Below are 18,275 nucleotides of genomic sequence, written 5' to 3'. Positions count from 1 at the left end.
AAACTTTAGCCTAATTTGCAGGGACTAGCAACAGGCTTTTTAATAACACTCAATTTATTAATGTTAAACGTTTTTTGCTGGCATGTAAAATCGTTTAATTTTCTGAGGTACTGGGTGAAAAAATGTTTTGGGCACTATTTTTTTCCACTTGGCAGTCGTTTTATTTAATTTATGACAGTTTACTGATCTCTCTCACTGTTATGTGTGAGGGGGAGGGACCTTTTTTGGTGCTTTTGCTACGCATCAAAAAATTCAGTCAGAAGTTTATTGTCTTCCCTGCATGATCCGGTTCATCTCTACAGAACTCAGGGGTCTTCAAAACTTGTTTTGAGGGAGGTAATCACTCACAGCAGAGCTGTGAGATTGTAGTTGACTGTGATAAAAAAACGTTTATTTCTGTATTTTTTTTTTTTTTTTTCTGCTATCAGGGTTAGTTATCCTTTGCTAATGGGAGCAATCCTTTGCTAAAATTGTGTTTTTTACAAAGATTTGATGCTATAACTTTTCAGTTTATTAATTTTCAACTGTCATAACTTTTTCTGTGCTTCTTATAGGCACAGTACGTTTTCATATTATAGTAAATTACTTGAAAAGTATTTCCAAGTTGCTAGTTTATTTGCTAGTGTGTTAAACATGTCTGATTCAGAGGAAGATATCTGTGCTATATGTGCTAAAGCCAAAGTGGAGCCCAATATAAATTTATGTACTAACTGTATTGATGCTACTTTAAATAAAAGTCAATCTGTACAAATTGAACATATTTCACCAAACAACGAGGGGAGAGTTATGCCGACTAACTCGCCTCACGTGTCAGTACCTGCATCTCCCGCTCGGGAGGTGCGTGATATTGTAGCGCCGAGTACATCTGGGCGGCCATTACAAATCACATTACAGGATATGGCTACTGTTATGACTGAAGTTTTGGCTAAATTACCAGAACTAAGAGGTAAGCGTGATCACTCTGGGGTGAGAACAGAGTGCGCTGATAATATTAGGGCCATGTCAGACACTGCGTCACAATTTGCAGAACATGAGGACGGAGAGCTTCATTCTGCGGGTGACGGTTCTGATCCAAACAAACTGGATTCAGATATTTCAAATTTTAAATTTAAGCTGGAAAACCTCCGTGTATTACTAGGGGAGGTGTTAGCGGCTCTGAATGATTGTAACACAGTTGCAATACCAGAGAAAATGTGTAGGTTGGATAAATATTTTGCGGGTACCCGGCGAGTACTGACGTTTTTCCTATACCTAAGAGACTTACTGAAATTGTTACTAAGGAGTGGGATAGACCCGGTGTGCCGTTCTCACCCCCTCCGATATTTAGAAAGATGTTTCCAATAGACGCCACCACACGGGACTTATGGCAAACGGTCCCTAAGGTGGAGGGAGCAGTTTCTACTTTAGCTAAGCGTACCACTATCCCGGTGGAGGATAGCTGTGCCTTTTCAGATCCAATGGATAAAAAGTTAGAGGGTTACCTTAAGAAAATGTTTGTTCAACAAGGTTTTATATTGCAACCTCTTGCATGCATTGCGCCTGTCACGGCTGCAGCAGCATTTTGGTTTGAGTCTCTGGAAGAGACACTTGAATCAGCTCCATTAGATGAGATTACACACAAGCTTAAAGCCCTTAAGTTAGCTAACTCATTTATTTCAGATGGCGTAGTACATTTAACTAAACTTACGGCTAAGAATTCCGGATTCGCCATTCAGGCACGCAGAGCACTGTGGCTAAAATCCTGGTCAGCTGACGTTACTTCTAAATCTAAATTGCTTAATATACCTTTCAAAGGGCAGACCTTATTCGGGCCCGGGTTGAAAGAAATTATCGCTGACATTACAGGAGGTAAAGGCCATGCCCTGCCTCAAGACAGAGCCAAACCTAAGGCTAGACAGTCTAATTTTCGTTCCTTTCGTAATTTCAAAGCAGGAGCAGCATCAACTTCCTCTGCACCAAAACAGGAAGGAGCTGTTGCTCGCTACAGACAAGGCTGGAGACCTAACCAGTCCTGGAACAAGGGCAAGCAGGCCAGGAAACCTGCTGCTGCCCCTAAGACAGCATGAATCGAGGGCCCCCGATCCGGGAACGGATCTAGTGGGGGGCAGACTTTCTCTCTTTGCCCAGGCTTGGGCAAGAGATGTCCAGGATCCCTGGGCGTTAGAGATCATATCTCAGGGATACCTTCTAGACTTCAAATTCTCTCCCCCAAGAGGGAGATTTCATCTGTCAAGGTTGTCAACAAACCAAATAAAGAAAGAGGCGTTTCTACGCTGCGTACAAGATCTTTTATTAATGGGAGTGATCCATCCGGTTCCGCGGTCGGAACAAGGACAAGGGTTTTACTCAAATCTGTTTGTGGTTCCCAAAAAAGAGGGAACTTTCAGGCCAATCTTGGATTTAAAGATCCTAAACAAATTCCTAAGAGTTCCATCGTTCAAAATGGAAACTATTCGGACAATTTTACCCATGATCCAAAAGGGTCAGTACATGACCACAGTGGATTTAAAGGATGCTTACCTTCACATACCGATTCACAAAGATCATTACCGGTATCTAAGGTTTGCCTTTCTAGACAGGCATTACCAGTTTGTAGCTCTTCCATTCGGATTGGCTACGGCTCCGAGAATCTTCACAAAGGTTCTGGGTGCTCTTCTGGCGGTACTAAGACCGCGAGGAATTGCGGTAGCTCCGTACCTAGACGACATTCTGATACAAGCTTCAAGCTTTCAAACTGCCAAGTCTCATACAGAGTTAGTACTGGCATTTCTAAGGTCGCATGGATGGAAGGTGAACGAAAAGAAGAGTTCTCTCTTTCCACTCACAAGAGTTCCCTTCTTGGGGACTCTTATAGATTCTGTAGAAATGAAGATTTACCTGACGGAAGACAGGTTTACAAAGCTTCAAAATGCATGCCGTGTCCTTCATTCCATTCAACACCCGTCAGTAGCTCAATGCATGGAGGTGATAGGCTTAATGGTAGCAGCAATGGACATAGTACCCTTTGCACGTCTACATCTCAGACCGCTGCAATTGTGCATGCTAAGTCAGTGCAATGGGGATTACTCAGACTTGTCCCCTACTCTGAATCTGGATCAAGAGACCAGAAATTCTCTTCTATGGTGGCTTTCTCGGCCACATCTGTCCAGGGGGATGCCATTCAGCAGGCCGGACTGGACAATTGTAACAACAGACGCCAGCCTACTAGGTTGGGGCGCTGTCTGGAATTCTCTGAAGGCTCAGGGACAATGGAATCAGGAGGAGAGTCTCCTACCAATAAACATTCTGGAATTGAGAGCAGTTCTCAATGCCCTTCTGGCTTGGCCCCAGTTAACAACTCTGGGGTTCATCAGGTTTCAGTCGGACAACATCACGACTGTAGCTTACATCAACCATCAGGGAGGGACAAGAAGCTCCCTAGCAATGATGGAAGTATCAAAGATAATTCGCTGGGCAGAGTCTCACTCTTGCCACCTGTCAGCAATCCACATTACGGGAGTGGAGAACTGGGAGGCGGATTTCTTAAGTCGTCAGACTTTTCATCCGGGGGAGTGGGAACTTCATCCGGAGGTCTTTGCCCAAATACTTCGACGTTGGGGCAAACCAGAGATAGATCTCATGGCGTCTCGACAGAACGCCAAGCTTCCTCGTTACGGGTCCAGATCCAGGGATCCGGGAGCGGTTCTGATAGATGCTTTGACAGCACCTTGGACCTTCGGGATGGCTTATGTGTTTCCACCCTTCCCGATGCTTCCTCGATTGATTGCCAGAATCAAACAGGAGAGAGCATCAGTGATTCTAATAACGCCTGCATGGCCACGCAGGACTTGGTATGCAGATCTAGTGGACATGTCATCCTGTCCACCTTGGTCGCTACCTCTGAAACAGGACCTTCTGATCCAGGGTCCCTTCAAACATCAAAATCTAATTTCTCTGAAGCTGACTGCTTGGAAATTGAACGCTTGATTTTATCAAAACGTGGTTTTTCTGAGTCAGTTATTGATACCTTAATACAGGCTAGGAAGCCTGTTACCAGAAAGATTTACCATAAGATATGGCGCAAATACTTATATTGTTGCGAATCCAAGAGTTACTCATGGAGTAAGGTTAGGATTCCGAGGATATTGTCTTTTCTACAAGAAGGTTTAGAAAAGGGTTTATCCGCTAGTTCCTTAAAGGGACAGATTTCAGCTCTGTCCAACGTCTGTCAGAAGTTCCGGACGTTCAAGCTTTTTGTCAGGCTTTAGCTAGGATCAAGCCTGTGTTTAAAACTCCACCATGGAGTTTGAACTTAGTTCTTAATGTTTTACAGGGGGTTCCGTTTGAACCCCTTCATTCCATTGATATCAAGTTGTTATCTTGGAAAGTTCTGTTTTTAATGGCGATTTCCTCGGCTCGAAGAGTCTCTGAGTTATCTGCCTTACATTGTGATTCTCCTTATCTGATTTTTCATTCAGACAAGGTAGTTCTGCGTACTAAACCTGGGTTCCTACCTAAGGTGGTCACTAACAGGAATATCAATCAAGAGATTGTGGTTACATCTTTGTGTCCTAATCCTTCTTCGAAAAAGGAACGTCTGCTACACAATCTAGATGTAGTCCGTGCCCTGAAATTTTATCTACAGGCAACTAAGGATTTTCGACAAACGTCTTCCCTGTTTGTCGTTTATTCTGGTCAGAGGAGAGGTCAAAAAGCTTCGGCTACCTCTCTCTCCTTTTGGCTTCGTAGCATAATACGGTTAGCCTATGAGACTGCTGGACAGCAGCCTCCTGAAAGAATTACAGCACATTCTACTAGAGCTGTGGCTTCCACTTGGGCCTTTAAGAATGAGGCTTCTGTTGAACAGATTTGCAAGGCTGCAACTTGGTCTTCTCTTCATACTTTTTCCAAATTTTACAAATTTGACACTTTTGCTTCTTCGGAGGCTGTTTTTGGGAGAAAGGTTCTTCAGGCAGTGGTTCCTTCCGTATAAAGAGCCTGCCTGTCCCTCCCGTCATCCGTGTACTTTAGCTTTGGTATTGGTATCCCATAAGTAATGGATGATCCGTGGACTGGATACACTTAACAAGAGAAAACATAATTTATGCTTACCTGATAAATTTATTTCTCTTGTAGTGTATCCAGTCCACGGCCCGCCCTGTCACTTTAAGGCAGGTAATTTTTCCATTAAACTACAGTCACCACTGTACCCTATGGTTTTCCTTTCTCTGCATGTTTTCGGTCGAATGACTGGTAATGGCAGTTAGGGGAGGAGCTATATAGCAGCTCTGCTGGGTGAATCCTCTTGCACTTCCTGTTGGGGAGGAGTTAATATCCCATAAGTAATGGATGATCCGTGGACTGGATACACTACAAGAGAAATAAATTTATCAGGTAAGCATAAATTATGTTTTTTTCACATTTGGCATTCTTGAGGGACAGGTTGTATAAGTTTTGAAGAAAATTGGTTGAGTATTAGAGTATTCAGAGTTATTGAAGAGACAGTAAAGTAAAAAGTAATCTTTAGTGAGCATGCAATTTAAATCAACTTTCCAAGGGGCCTGCGAAATAGAAAGGGGTGCAAGGTCGAGCTTGCTATATGTATAGCCCTGCTTCTTGTACAAGGTAAGTAAATCCCCACAGGGAGTCCTGCTGGCTGCTGCTTTAACCCTAGTAATATGAGTATCCATAGGATTCAGAATTCAGGTTCTGTAAATAAACTTTACCATTACATTCATGCTTTCTTTACGGATTTCTGAAGCATGGTCTAGCCCTTGTCAAGTTTGATGACCTGTAATGCTTGGCTGAATCAATATTACCTAATACCTTCTTGTGGAGGTTTGCGGAGGGTGTACACCTATTTCTAGATTATCCAAGATTTCTGCTGTTCTTTTCAAATATAGTAAATTATCTATAAATTGTATGGACAATAGAAAGCCTCAATTTTTGGAAAGATAGTTCAGTCTCCAGTCTGTTTTTAAGGCCAGGGGTTGCAAGAGCTTATAGCAAGGTTTGATTGAGTTAATTACCTGGTTGTTTACTCTGTATAAATTGAGTATTTTCTATTGTCCATACAATTTCTATATGGAGTCTTTGTCATCACATAACAATGAAAGTCTGTGGTTCAGATCACTTCAAAGTTCTTTGTTTTGCTGTGGGAATTGCATGTTTATTTCTATTACATTTGGGTTGGCCACTACTCCAAAGATAATTACCAAGGTTCTAGCAGCAAACCTAGCAAAAATCAGTTCACAGGGTATCTGCACAATAGCTTTTCAAAGGTTCAACAGTAGATCCTCAATCTTTCCTGGAAATTAATCTGCATACATATTTGATCAATATATTTCTTCAATAGCCTAATATTTGTGAGACCATGCAAGCGATCAGTGATCTCAAGCAAGCACACGAAGGTTACTTGTGTAGGTGATTACACTGTAGTGCTGTGTTAATTGACCATCACATTATATTTTGTTCTCCATTCTGGTAACAGAAAGTTATCAGAGAGCTTCAACATTTTGAATTGGCCATCTGAATTTAATATTTGATGCCTATAGGCTTAGGAAGAATTTCATTCATTGCTGTTAAGGTCCAGGCTCAGTTTACTAGAGATATTACAGTATGATGGACTTCAATTGAAGCTTCTGCTGAACAGTTATGTACAATGGCAACTTGGTTATTCTGCCATAATCTTAAAGTGCTGTCAGTTCCATGTATCTGTTTTAGCATGAGCAACATTTACTATAGTGCTCTTAAAGCCCATTCTTAATTAATAGTTAGAGTGTGAGGGTAGATCAGATTAATGCATAAATATAAATCAAGGTCTTTACTCTCATAGTAGAACCATACAAATACATATCCTGTAATGCATATTATTTATGTTGTACTGTTTGCCTGGTCTCTCTTCTCATAGTACATTTTTGGAGTCATACCTTTCTCCTCCTCTATAGAGATGGTTTTTGCTTGGATATATGTGAAACATCCATTGCAGGGAAATGAGAGCTTTATGCTGACGGTAGTACCAGTTTCTGGGGAGGGTAATATATACTTCAGAGCTTATGAACCCACCATCATTGAATAAAGTTCTACTATGAGTGTGATCAAATTGACTTCTCTGTAACTAGTAATATATATTTTGTCATTTTTCCCACTCGTATTGAACATTTTACTGTATATTTAGCGTGTTTTATTTTGTTTTGTAGGCTTTGCAGAGCAATTTAAAATACTGCCTCTTACCAAGACGTCTGATTATCGCCAAGAGACTAGCACAGTGCTTGCACCCAGCACTGCCCAGTGGAGTCCATTTAAAAGCTTTAGAGACATATGAAATTATATTCAAAATTATTGGAACAAAATGGCTTGCCAGAGACCTTTTCTTGTACAGGTAAATATCATCTACTAGTGTAATATTTTTTATTTTATTGTAAGCCATCTTTAGTTGTTAATGGTTTAATGCTTCTCATTATCAGCTGACAAAGGATTGATAGTGTTTTGTATGGCTGACGGGTTAATATTGCTTTATGTGAATGAAAAAGGGGTTAATTTTTCTGTGTATGGTTGGCAAGGGATTAAACACTGCTCAGTGGCTTGATAGGGGTTACAACTGGTCATTATGTGATTCATAAGTGGTTAAGTCACTGCTTAGTATATGGTTCATAATGGCTTGCCAATACTTAGTGTGGTTGACCAGAAGTTAACCCTGCTCTGTATGGTTGAGAGGAAGAAGATAATAACTTTAGTTTGTGGCACTGCTAACTTATGAGAAATGTATATTCGAGGTTAGTATAATATAAAATTTAAGGTAGCTGCAGATGTTTTTGAACCACAGCAGTTTAAAACCTAAATATGCCACTGGATATGCAAACCAAGATACATCTGCACAATTAGCAGCAGTGTACAAAAGGTGTCTGCATGAATGTGCTAAACTCTTGTGTTCTCTCATTCCCCAGCTCTGGCTTGTTTCCCCTGCTGTCCCATGCAGCCATGTCAGTGAAGCCTGTCCTCTTAGGCCTATACGAGACCTACTTCCTTCCTCTTCTGAGGTCCCTGCTGCCAAGTCTGCAGGCTTTCATCACTGGGTTATTGCCTGGACTTGAAGAAGGATCCGAAATTTATGAAAGGTAGCTGCCCATTTTATCCACTTCCCCTTTTCCCTGGGAAATCTGGCAACATTAAAAGTCCTTTCTGTATAGACATCTATTGTATACAATGTGTGTGTGTGTATGTATGTATATATATATATGTGTGTGTGTGTGTGTATATATATATATATATATATATATATATATATATATATATATATATATATATATATATATATATATACTTTAGATTTCCCAAAGGAACACATGTACATCTGGGACTGTGCTCATACTGGTAAATGAGAAGCACACATACAAGAATCAAAATATTATAATAAATGTTTATATATAAAAATAGAATAGTATAAAAAACAATACCTGCAAAATAGTGAGATGAACATCGCATTAAAGCTAAAATTTGGATACAACAACGCTGCTCACTATAGTCGCTCCAGTTGGACCAAAAGTGGAGCTTTTGAAATTTGGAAGCCCTCTAGAGTGTGGAAAATACTCAATTGTCATATATATTTAACAGCAAAAGCAGGGAACATAAATAATGAATGTTTTATGCTATTGCAGTTTTTCTGTTCCTTAAAGGGCCATAATACCTAAATGTTTAAACACTTGAAAGTGATGCAGCATAGCTGTAAAAAGCGGACTAGAAAATATCTCCTCAACATCTCTATGTAAAAAAGAAAGATTTTACCTCAAAAGTTCCTCAGTAGCCACCTCCCATTGTAAAGGATTTCTAAGCAGCATTTTAGTGTGTCTGTCCTGGGACACCTGAAAGGATGAGCCTTGTGAACTCTCATATTATTTCACCAATCAGGTAAAGGAAGCTTACTATGAAATCTCATGAGAGTTAAGTCAAATCTCATGAGATCACAGTAAGAGTTCATGACCTCAGCACTGCTGATGCTGATTGGCTGCTGTTCATTTCTTCATTTTTTTTTAAGTGTATCCAGTCCACAGATCATCCATTACTTGTGGGATATTCTCCTTCCCAACAGGAAGTTGCAAGAGGATCACCCACAGCAGAGCTGCTATATAGCTCCTCCCCTCACTGCCATATCCAGTCATTCTCTTGCAACTCTCAACAAAGATGGACGTAGTAAGAGGAGAGTGGTGTATTATAGTTAGTTTTTTAACTTCAATCAAAAGTTTATTATTTTTAAATGGTACCGGAGTGTACTGTTTCATCTCAGGCAGCATTAGAAGAAGAATCTGCGGAGTGAGGTAACTTCAGAGAGGGAATGGCGTGCAGGTTTTCCTGCAATAAGGTATGTGCAGTTAATATTTTTCTAGGGATGGAATTTGCTAGAAAATGCTGCTGATATTGGATTAATGTAAGTAAAGCCTTAAATGCAGTGATAGCGACTGGTATCAGGCTTATTAATAGAGATACATACTCTTATAAAAGTGTAATATAAAACGTTTGCTGGCTTGTTTAATCGTTTTTATATATGTTTGGTGACAAAACTTATTGGGGCCTAGTTTTTTTCCACATGGCTGGTTTGATTTTTGCCTAGTAACAGTTCCTGAGGCTTTCCACTGTTGCAATATGAGTGGGAAGGGCCTATTTTAGTGCTTTTCTGTGCAGCTAAAAATACTGACAGAGACATTCAGCTTCTTCCTGCATGATCCAGGACATCTCTGAAGGGCTCAAAAGGCTTCAAAGTCGTGTTTGAGGAGGGTAACAATCACAGTAGACTGTGGCAGTTGTTGTGACTGTGTTTAAAAAACGTTTTTGTCATTTATTATTCTGTTTTTGTTATTAAGGGGTTAATCATCCATTTGCAAGTGGGTGCAATGCTCTGCTGACTTGTTACATACACTGTAAAAATTTTGTTAGTGTAACTGCCTTTTTTCACTGTTATTTCAAATTTTGTCAATTTGTTTCTCTTAAAGGCACAGTAACGTTTTTTATATTGCTTGTTAACTTGCTTTAAAGTGTTTTCCAAGCTTGCTAGTCTCATTGCTAGTCTGTACAAACATGTCTGAAACAGAGGATACTTGTTCATTATGTTTAAAAGCCATGGTGGAGCCCCATAGGAGAATGTGTACTAAATGTATTGATTTCACCTTAAACAGTAAAGATCAGTCTTTATCTATAAAAGAATTGTCACCAGAGGGGTCTGTTGAGGGGGAAGTTATGCCGACTAACTCTCTCCACGTGTCGGACCCTTCGCCTCCCGCTCAAGGGACGCACGCTAATATGGCGCCAAGTACATCAGGGACGCCCATAGCGATTACTTTGCAGGACATGGCTGCAATCATGAATAATACCCTGTCAGAGGTATTATCCAGATTGCCTGAATTGAGAGGCAAGCGCGATAGCTCTGGGGTTAGACGAGATACAGAGCGCGTAGATGCTGTAAGAGCCATGTCTGATACTGCGTCACAATATGCAGAACCTGAGGACGGAGAGCTTCAGTCTGTGGGTGACGTCTCTGAATCGGGGAGACCTGATTCAGAGATTTCTAATTTTAAATTTAAGCTTGAGAACCTCCGTGTATTGCTTGGGGAGGTATTAGCTGCTCTGAATGACTGACACAATTGCAGTGCCAGAGAAATTGTGTAGGCTGGATAAATACTATGCAGTGCCGGTGAGTACTGATGTTTTTTCCAATACCTAAAAGGCTTACAGTAATTATTAGTAAGGAGTGGGATAGGCCCGGTGTGCCCTTTTCCCCACCTCCTATATTTAGAAAAATGTTTCCAATAGATGCCACTACACGGGACTTATGGCAGACTGTCCCTAAGGTGGAGGGAGCAGTTTCTACTTTAGCAAAGCGTACCACTATCCCGGTTGAGGACAGTTGTGCTTTTTCAGATCCAATGGATAAAAAATTAGAGGGTTACCTTAAGAAAATGTTTATTCAACAAGGTTTTATTTTACAGCCCCTTGCATGCATTGCGCCTGTCACTGCTGGGGCGGCATTCTGGTTTGAGGCCCTGGAAGAGGCCATCCATACAGCTCCATTGACTGAAATTGTTGACAAGCTTAGAACTCTTAAGCTAGCTAACTCATTTGTTTCTGATGCCATTGTTCATTTGACTAAACTAACGGCTAAGAATTCCGGATTCGCCATCCAGGCGCGTAGGGTGCTATGGCTCAAATCCTGGTCAGCTGATGTGACTTCAAAGTCTAAATTACTCAACATTCCTTTCAAGGGGCAGACCTTATTCGGGCCTGGTTTGAAAGAAATTATTGCTGACATTACTGGAGGTAAGGGTCATACCCTTCCTCAGGACAGGGCCAAATCAAAGGCCAAACAGTCTAATTTCTTTCATGTAATTAACAAGAGTCCATGAGCTAGTGACGTATGGGATATACATTCCTACCAGGAGGGGCAAAGTTTCCCAAACCTCAAAATGCCTATAAATACACCCCTCACCACACCCACAAATCAGTTTTACAAACTTTGCCTCCCATGGAGGTGGTGAAGTAAGTTTGTGCTAGATTCTACGTTGATATGCGCTTCGCAGCAGGCTGGAGCCCGGTTTTCCTCTCAGAGTGCAGTGAATGTCGGAGGGATGTGAAGAGAGTATTGCCTATTTGAATTCAATGGTCTCCTTCTACGGGATCTATTTCATAGGTTCTCTGTTATCGGTCGTAGAGATTCATCTCTTACCTCCCTTTTCAGATCGACGATATACTCTTATATACCATTACCTCTACTGATTCTCGTTTCAGTACTGGTTTGGCTTTCTACTACATGTAGATGAGTGTCCTGGGGTGGTAAGTAAGCCTTATTTTTTGTGACACTCTAAGCTATGGTTGGGCACTTTTATATAAAGTTCTAAATATATGTGTTTAAACATTTATTTGCCTTGATTCAGGATGTTCAATATTCCTTATTTCAGACAGTCAGTTTCATTATTGGGATAATGCATTTGAATTAAACATTTTTTCTTACCTTAAAAATTGACTTTTTTTCCTGTGGGCTGTTAGGCTCGCGGGGGCTGAAAATGCTTCATTTTATTGCGTCATTCTTGGCGCGGACTTTTTTGGCGCAAAAATTTTCTTTGTCATTTCCGGCGTCATACTTGTCGCCGAAAGTTGCGTCATGTTTTTGAAGTTTTCGCGCCAAAAATGTTGGTGTCACCGGATGTGGCGTAATTTTTGGCGCCAAAAGCATTTAGGCGCCAAATAATGTGGGCGTCTTTTTTGGCGCTAAAAAATATGGGCGTCATTATTGTCTCCACATTATTTAAGTCTAGTTGTTTATTTGCTTCTGGTTGCTAGAAGCTTGTTCATTGGCATTTTTTCCCATTCCTGAAACTGTCATTTAAGGAATTTGATAAATTTTGCTTTATATGTTGTTTTTTCTATTACATATTGCAAGATGTCTCAGATTGACCCTGAATCAGAAGCTACTTCTGGAAAATCGCTGCCTGATGCTGGATCTACCAAAGTTAAGTGTATTTGCTGTAAACTTGTGGTAACTGTCCCTCCGGCTGTTGTTTGTGATGAATGTCATGATAAACTTGCTAATGCAGATAATATTTCCTTTAGTAATGTTCCATTACCTGTTGCTGTTCCATCAACATCTAATACTCAGGGTGTTCCTGTTAATATAAGAGATTTTGTTTCTAAATCTATTAGGAAGGCTATGTCTGTTATTCCTCCTTCCAGTAAACGTAAAAGGTATTTTAAAACTTCTCATTTTCCAGATTAATTTTTAAATGAACATCATCATTCTGATTCTGATGATGATTTGTCTGGTTCAGAGGATTCTGTTTCAGAGATTGACACTGATAAATCTTCATATTTATTTAAAATGGAATTTATTCGTTCTTTACTTAAAGAAGTCTTAATTGCATTAGAAATAGAGGAATCTGGTCCTCTTGATACTAAATCTAAACGTTTAAATACAGTTTTTAAACCTCCTGTAGTTATTCCGGAGGTTTTTCCCGTCCCTGATGCTATTTCTGAAGTAATTTCCAGGGAATGGAATAATCTGGGTGATTAATTTACTCCTTCTAAACGGTTTAAGAAATTATATCCTGTGCCATCTGACAGATTAGAGTTTTGGGACAAAATCCCTAAGGTTGATGGGGCTATCTCTACTCTTGCTAAACGTACTACTATTCCTACGGCAGATAGTACTTCCTTTAAGGATCCTTTAGATAGGAAAATTGAATCCTTTCTAAGAAAAGCTTATTTATGTTCAGGTAATCTTCTTAGGTCTGCTATATCTTTGGCGGATGTTGCTGCAGCTTCAACTTTCTGGTTGGAGGCTTTAGCACAACAAGTAACAGATCATAATACTCATAGCATTGTTAATCTTCTTCAACATGCTAATAACTTTATTTGTGATGCCATCTTTGACATTATTAGGGTTGATGTCAGGTATATGTCTTTAGCTATTTTAGCTAGAAGAGCTTTATGACTTAAAACTTGGAATGCTGATATGTCTTCTAAGTCAACTTTGCTTTCCCTTTCTTTCCAAGGTAATAAATTGTTTGGTTCACAGTTGGATTCTATTATGTCAACTGTTACTGGGGGGAAAGGAACTTTTTTACCACAGGATAAAAAATCCAAAGGTAAATATAGGGCTGCTAATCGTTTTCGTTCCTTTCGTCACAATAAGGAACAAAAGCCTGATCCTTCCCCTACAGGAACGGTATCAGTTTGGAAACCATCTCCAGTCTGGAATAAATCCAAGCCTTTTAGAAAGCCAAAGCCAGCTCCCAAGTCCACATGAAGGTGCGGCCCTCATTCCAGCGCAGCTGGTAGGGGGCAGATTACGATTTTTCAAAGAAATTTGGATCAATTCGATTCACAGTTTTGGATTCAGAACATTGTTTCTCAAGGGTACAGAATAGGTTTCAAGATAAGGCCTCCTGCAAGAAGATTTTTTCTTTCTTGCATTCCAATAAATCCAGTGAAGGCTCAAGCGTTTCTGAAATGTGTTTCAGATCTAGAGTTGGCTGGAGTAATTGTGCCAGTTCCAGTTCTGGAACAAGGTCTGGGGTTTTACTCAAATCTATTCATCGTACCAAAGAAGGAGAATTCCTTCAGACCAGTACTGGATTTAAAAATATTGAATCGTTATGTAAGAATACCAACATTCAAAATGGTAACTATAAGGACTATTCTGCCTTTTGTTCAGCAAGGGCATTATATGTCCACAATAGATTTACAAGATGCATATCTGCATATTCCGATTCATCCAGATCACTATCAGTTTCTGAGATTCTCTTTTCTAGACAAGCATTACCAGTTTGTGGCTCTGCCGTTTGGCCTAGCAACAGCTCCAAGGATTTTTACAAAGGTTCTCGGTGCCCTACTATCTGTAATCAGAGAACAGGGTATTGTGGTATTTCCTTATTTGGACGATATCTTGGTACTTGCTCAGTCTTCACATTTAGCAGAATCTCATACGAATCGACTTGTATCGTTTCTTCAAGAACATGGTTGGAGGATCAATTTACCAAAGAGTTCGTTGATTCCTCAGACAAGGGTAACCTTTTTAGGTTTCCAGATAGATTCAGTGTCCATGACTGTCGTTAACAGACAAGAGACGTCTGAAATTGGTTTCAGCTTGTCGAAACCTTCAGTCTCAATCATTCCCTTCGGTAGCCTTATACATGGAAATTCTAGGTCTTATGACTGCTGCATCGGACGCGATCCCCTTTGCTCGTTTTCACATGCGACCTCTTCAGCTCTGTATGCTGAACCAGTGGTGCAGGGATTATACAAAGATATCACAATTAATATCTTTAAAACCGAATGTACGACACTCTCTGACGTGGTGGACAGACCACCATCGTTTAGTTCAGGGGGCTTCTTTTGTTCCTCCAACCTGGACTGTGATCTCAACAGATGCAAGTCTGACAGGTTGGGGAGCTGTATGGGGGTCTCTGACAGCACAAGGGGTTTGGGAATCTCAGGAGGCGAGATTACCAATCAACATTTTGGAACTCCGTGCGATTTTCAGAGCTCTTCAGTCGTGGCCTCTTCTAAAGAGAGAGTTGTTCATTTGTTTTCAGACGGACAATGTCACAACCATGGCATATGTCAATCATCAAGGAGGGACTCACAGTCCTCTGGCTATGAAAGAAGTATCTCGAATACTTGTATGGGCAGAATCCAGCTCCTGTCTAATTTCTGCAGTTCACATCCCAGGTATAGACAATTGGGAAGCGGATTATCTCAGTTGCCAAACATTACATCCAGGCGAATGGTCTCTTCACCCAAAAGTATTTCTTCAGATTGTTCAATTCTGGGGACTTCCAGAAATAGATCTGATGGCTTCTCATCTAAACAAGAAGCTTCCCAGGTATCTGTCCAGATCCAGGGATCCTCAGGCGGAAGCAGTGGATGCATTGTCTCTTCCTTGGAAGTATCATCCTGCCTATATCTTTCCACCTCTAGTTCTTCTTCCAAGAGTGATTTCCAAGATTCTAAAGGAGCGTTAGTTTGTTCTGCTCGTGGCTCCAGCATGGCCTCACAGGTTTTGGTATGCGGATCTTGTTCGGATGGCTACTTGCCAACCATGGACTCTTCCGTTAAGACCAGACCTTCTATCGCAAGGTCCTTTTTTCCATCAGGATCTCAAATCCTTAAATTTGAAGGTATGGAGATTGAACGCTTGATTCTCAGTTATAGAGGTTTCTCTGACTCCGTAATTAATACTATGTTACAGGCTTGTAAAACTGTATCTAGGAAGATATATTATCGAGTCTGGAAGACTTACATCTCTTGGTGCTCTTATCATTTTTCCTGGCATTCTTTTAGAATTCCTAGAATTTTACAATTTCTTCAGGATGGTCTGGATAAAGGTTTGTCTGCAAGTTCTTTGAAATGACAAATTTCTGCTCTTTCTGTGTTGTTTCACAAAAAGATTGCTAATCTTCCTGATATTCATTGTTTGTTTTGTTCAGGCTTTGGTTCGTATCAAACCTGTCATTAAGTCAATCTCTCCTCCTTGGAGTTTGAATTTGGTTCTAGGGGCTTTACAAGCTCCTCCGTTTGAACCTATGCATTCTCTGGACATTAAATTACTTTCTTGGAAAGTCCTGTTTCTTTTGGCCATCTCTTCTGCTAGAAGAGTTTCAGAGTTATCTGCTCTTTCTTGTGAATCTCCTTTTCTGATTTTTCATCAGGATAAGGCGGTGTTGCGAACTTCATTTAAATTTTTACCTAAAGTTGTGAACTCTAACAACATTAGTAGATAAATTGTGGTTCCTTCATTATGTCCTAATCCTAAGAATTCTAAGGAAAGATCGTTGCATTCTTTGGATGTAGTTAGAGCTTTGAAATATTATGTTGAAGCTACTAAGGATTTCCGAAAGACTTCTAGTCTATTTGTTATTTTTTCCGGTTCTAGGAAAGGTCAGAAAGCCTCTGCCATTTCTTTGGCATCTTGGTTAAAATCTTTGATTCATCATGCTTATGTCGAGTCGGGTAAAACTCCGCCTCAAAGGATTACAGCTCATTCTACTAGGTCAGTTTCTACTTCCTGGGCGTTTAGGAATGAAGCTTCGGTTGATCAGATTTGCAAAGCAGCCACTTGGTCTTCTTTGCATACTTTTACTAAATTCTACCATTTGTTTTCTTCTTCTGAAGCAGTTTTTGGTAGAAAAGTACTTCAGGCAGCTGTTTCAGTTTGATTCTTCTGCTTATAATTTCAGTTTTTTTCATTATGAGATTTAAACTTTATTTTGGGGTGTGGATTATTTTTTCAGCGGAATTGGCTGTCTTTATTTTATCCCTCCCTCTCTAGTGACTCTTGCATGGAAGCTCCACATCTTGGGTATTTATTATCCCATACGTCACTAGCTCATGGACTCTTGCTAATTACATGAAAGAAAACATAATTTATGTAAGAACTTACCTGATAAATTCATTTCTTTCATATTAGCAAGAGTCCATGAGGCCCACCCTTTTTGTGGGGGTTATGATTTTTTTTGTATAAAGCACAATTATTCCAATTCCTTATTTTTTATGCTTTCTCACTTTTTTCTTATCACCCCACTTCTTGGCTATTCGTTAAACTGATTTGTGGGTGTGGTGAGGGGTGTATTTATAGGCATTTTGAGGTTTGGGAAACTTTGCCCCTCCTGGTAGGAATGTATATCCCATACGTCACTAGCTCATGGACTCTTGCTAATATGAAAGAAATGAATTTATCAGGTAAGTTCTTACATAAATTATGTTTTTCGTGCCTTTCGAAATTTCAAGGCAGGTGCAGCATCAACTTCCTCTGCTTCAAAACAAGAGGGAACTTTTGCTCAATTCAAGCAGGCCTGGAAACCTAATCAGTCCTGGAACAAGGGCAAGCAGGCCAGAAAGCCTGCTGCTGCCTCTAAGACAGCATGAAGGAGCGGCCCCCTATCCGACAATGGATCTAGTAGGGGGCAGACTCTCTCTCTTCGCCCAGGCGTGGGCAAGAGATGTTCAGGATCCCTGGGTGTTTGAGATCATATCTCAGTGATATCTTCTGGACTTCAAAGCTTCTTCTCCACAAGGGAGATTTCACATTTCAAGATTATCTGCAAACCAGATAAAGAAAGAGGCATTCCTAAGCTGCCTACAAGATCTCCTTGTAATTGGAGTGATCCATCCAGTTCCGCGGACGGAACAAGGACAGGGGTTTTATTCAAATCTGTTTGTGGTTTCCAAAAAAGAGGGAACCTTCAGACCAATTTTGGATCTAAAGATCTTAAACAAATACCTCAGAGTTCCATCTTTCAAGATGGAAACTATTCGAACCATTTTACCCATGATCCAAGAGGGTCAGTACATGACCACAGTGGACTTAAAGGATGCCTACCTTCACATTCCGATTCACAAGAATCATCATCAGTTCCTGAGGTTTGCCTTTCTAGACAGGCATTACCAATTTGTAGCTCTTCCATTCGGGTTGGCTACAGCCCCAAGAATTTTTACAAAAGTTCTGGGCTCACTTCTGGCGGTCCTAAGACCGCGAGGCATAGCGTTGGCTCCTTACCTGGACGATATCCTGATACAGGCGTCAAGCTTTCAAATTGTCAAATCTCATACAGAGATAGTTCTGGCATTCCTGAGGTCGCATGGGTGGAAAGTGAACGAAGAAAAGAGTTCTCTATCTCCTCTAACGAGGGTTTGCTTCCTAGGGACTCTAATAGATTCTGTAGAAATGAAAATTTACCTGACGGAGTCCAGGTTATCAAAACTTCTAAATGCTTGCAGTGTTCTTCACTCCATTCCGCACCCCACGGTGGCTC

The 18,275-nt window shown here is 40.5% G+C and overlaps 1 protein-coding gene across 1 annotated transcript in view; it reads left to right on the top strand.

Annotated features, from left to right (window-relative positions):
• The window catches only part of DOP1B (DOP1 leucine zipper like protein B), a 593,629-nt gene that overhangs the window by 98,267 nt on the left and 477,087 nt on the right, over positions 1-18,275 (top strand). Inside the window, exons 3-4 of the mRNA XM_053705165.1 lie at positions 7,179-7,360; positions 7,926-8,096. Of these exons, the coding sequence (XP_053561140.1) occupies positions 7,179-7,360; positions 7,926-8,096 (353 nt within the window). The remainder of the gene's footprint in view (positions 1-7,178; positions 7,361-7,925; positions 8,097-18,275) is intronic.

This window comes from Bombina bombina, chromosome 3, assembly GCF_027579735.1.
Source record: "Bombina bombina isolate aBomBom1 chromosome 3, aBomBom1.pri, whole genome shotgun sequence".
NCBI lineage: Eukaryota > Metazoa > Chordata > Amphibia > Anura > Bombinatoridae > Bombina > Bombina bombina.
Note: the sequence above shows the minus strand (reverse complement) of the source record. Positions and strands in the feature narration are given on the sequence as shown.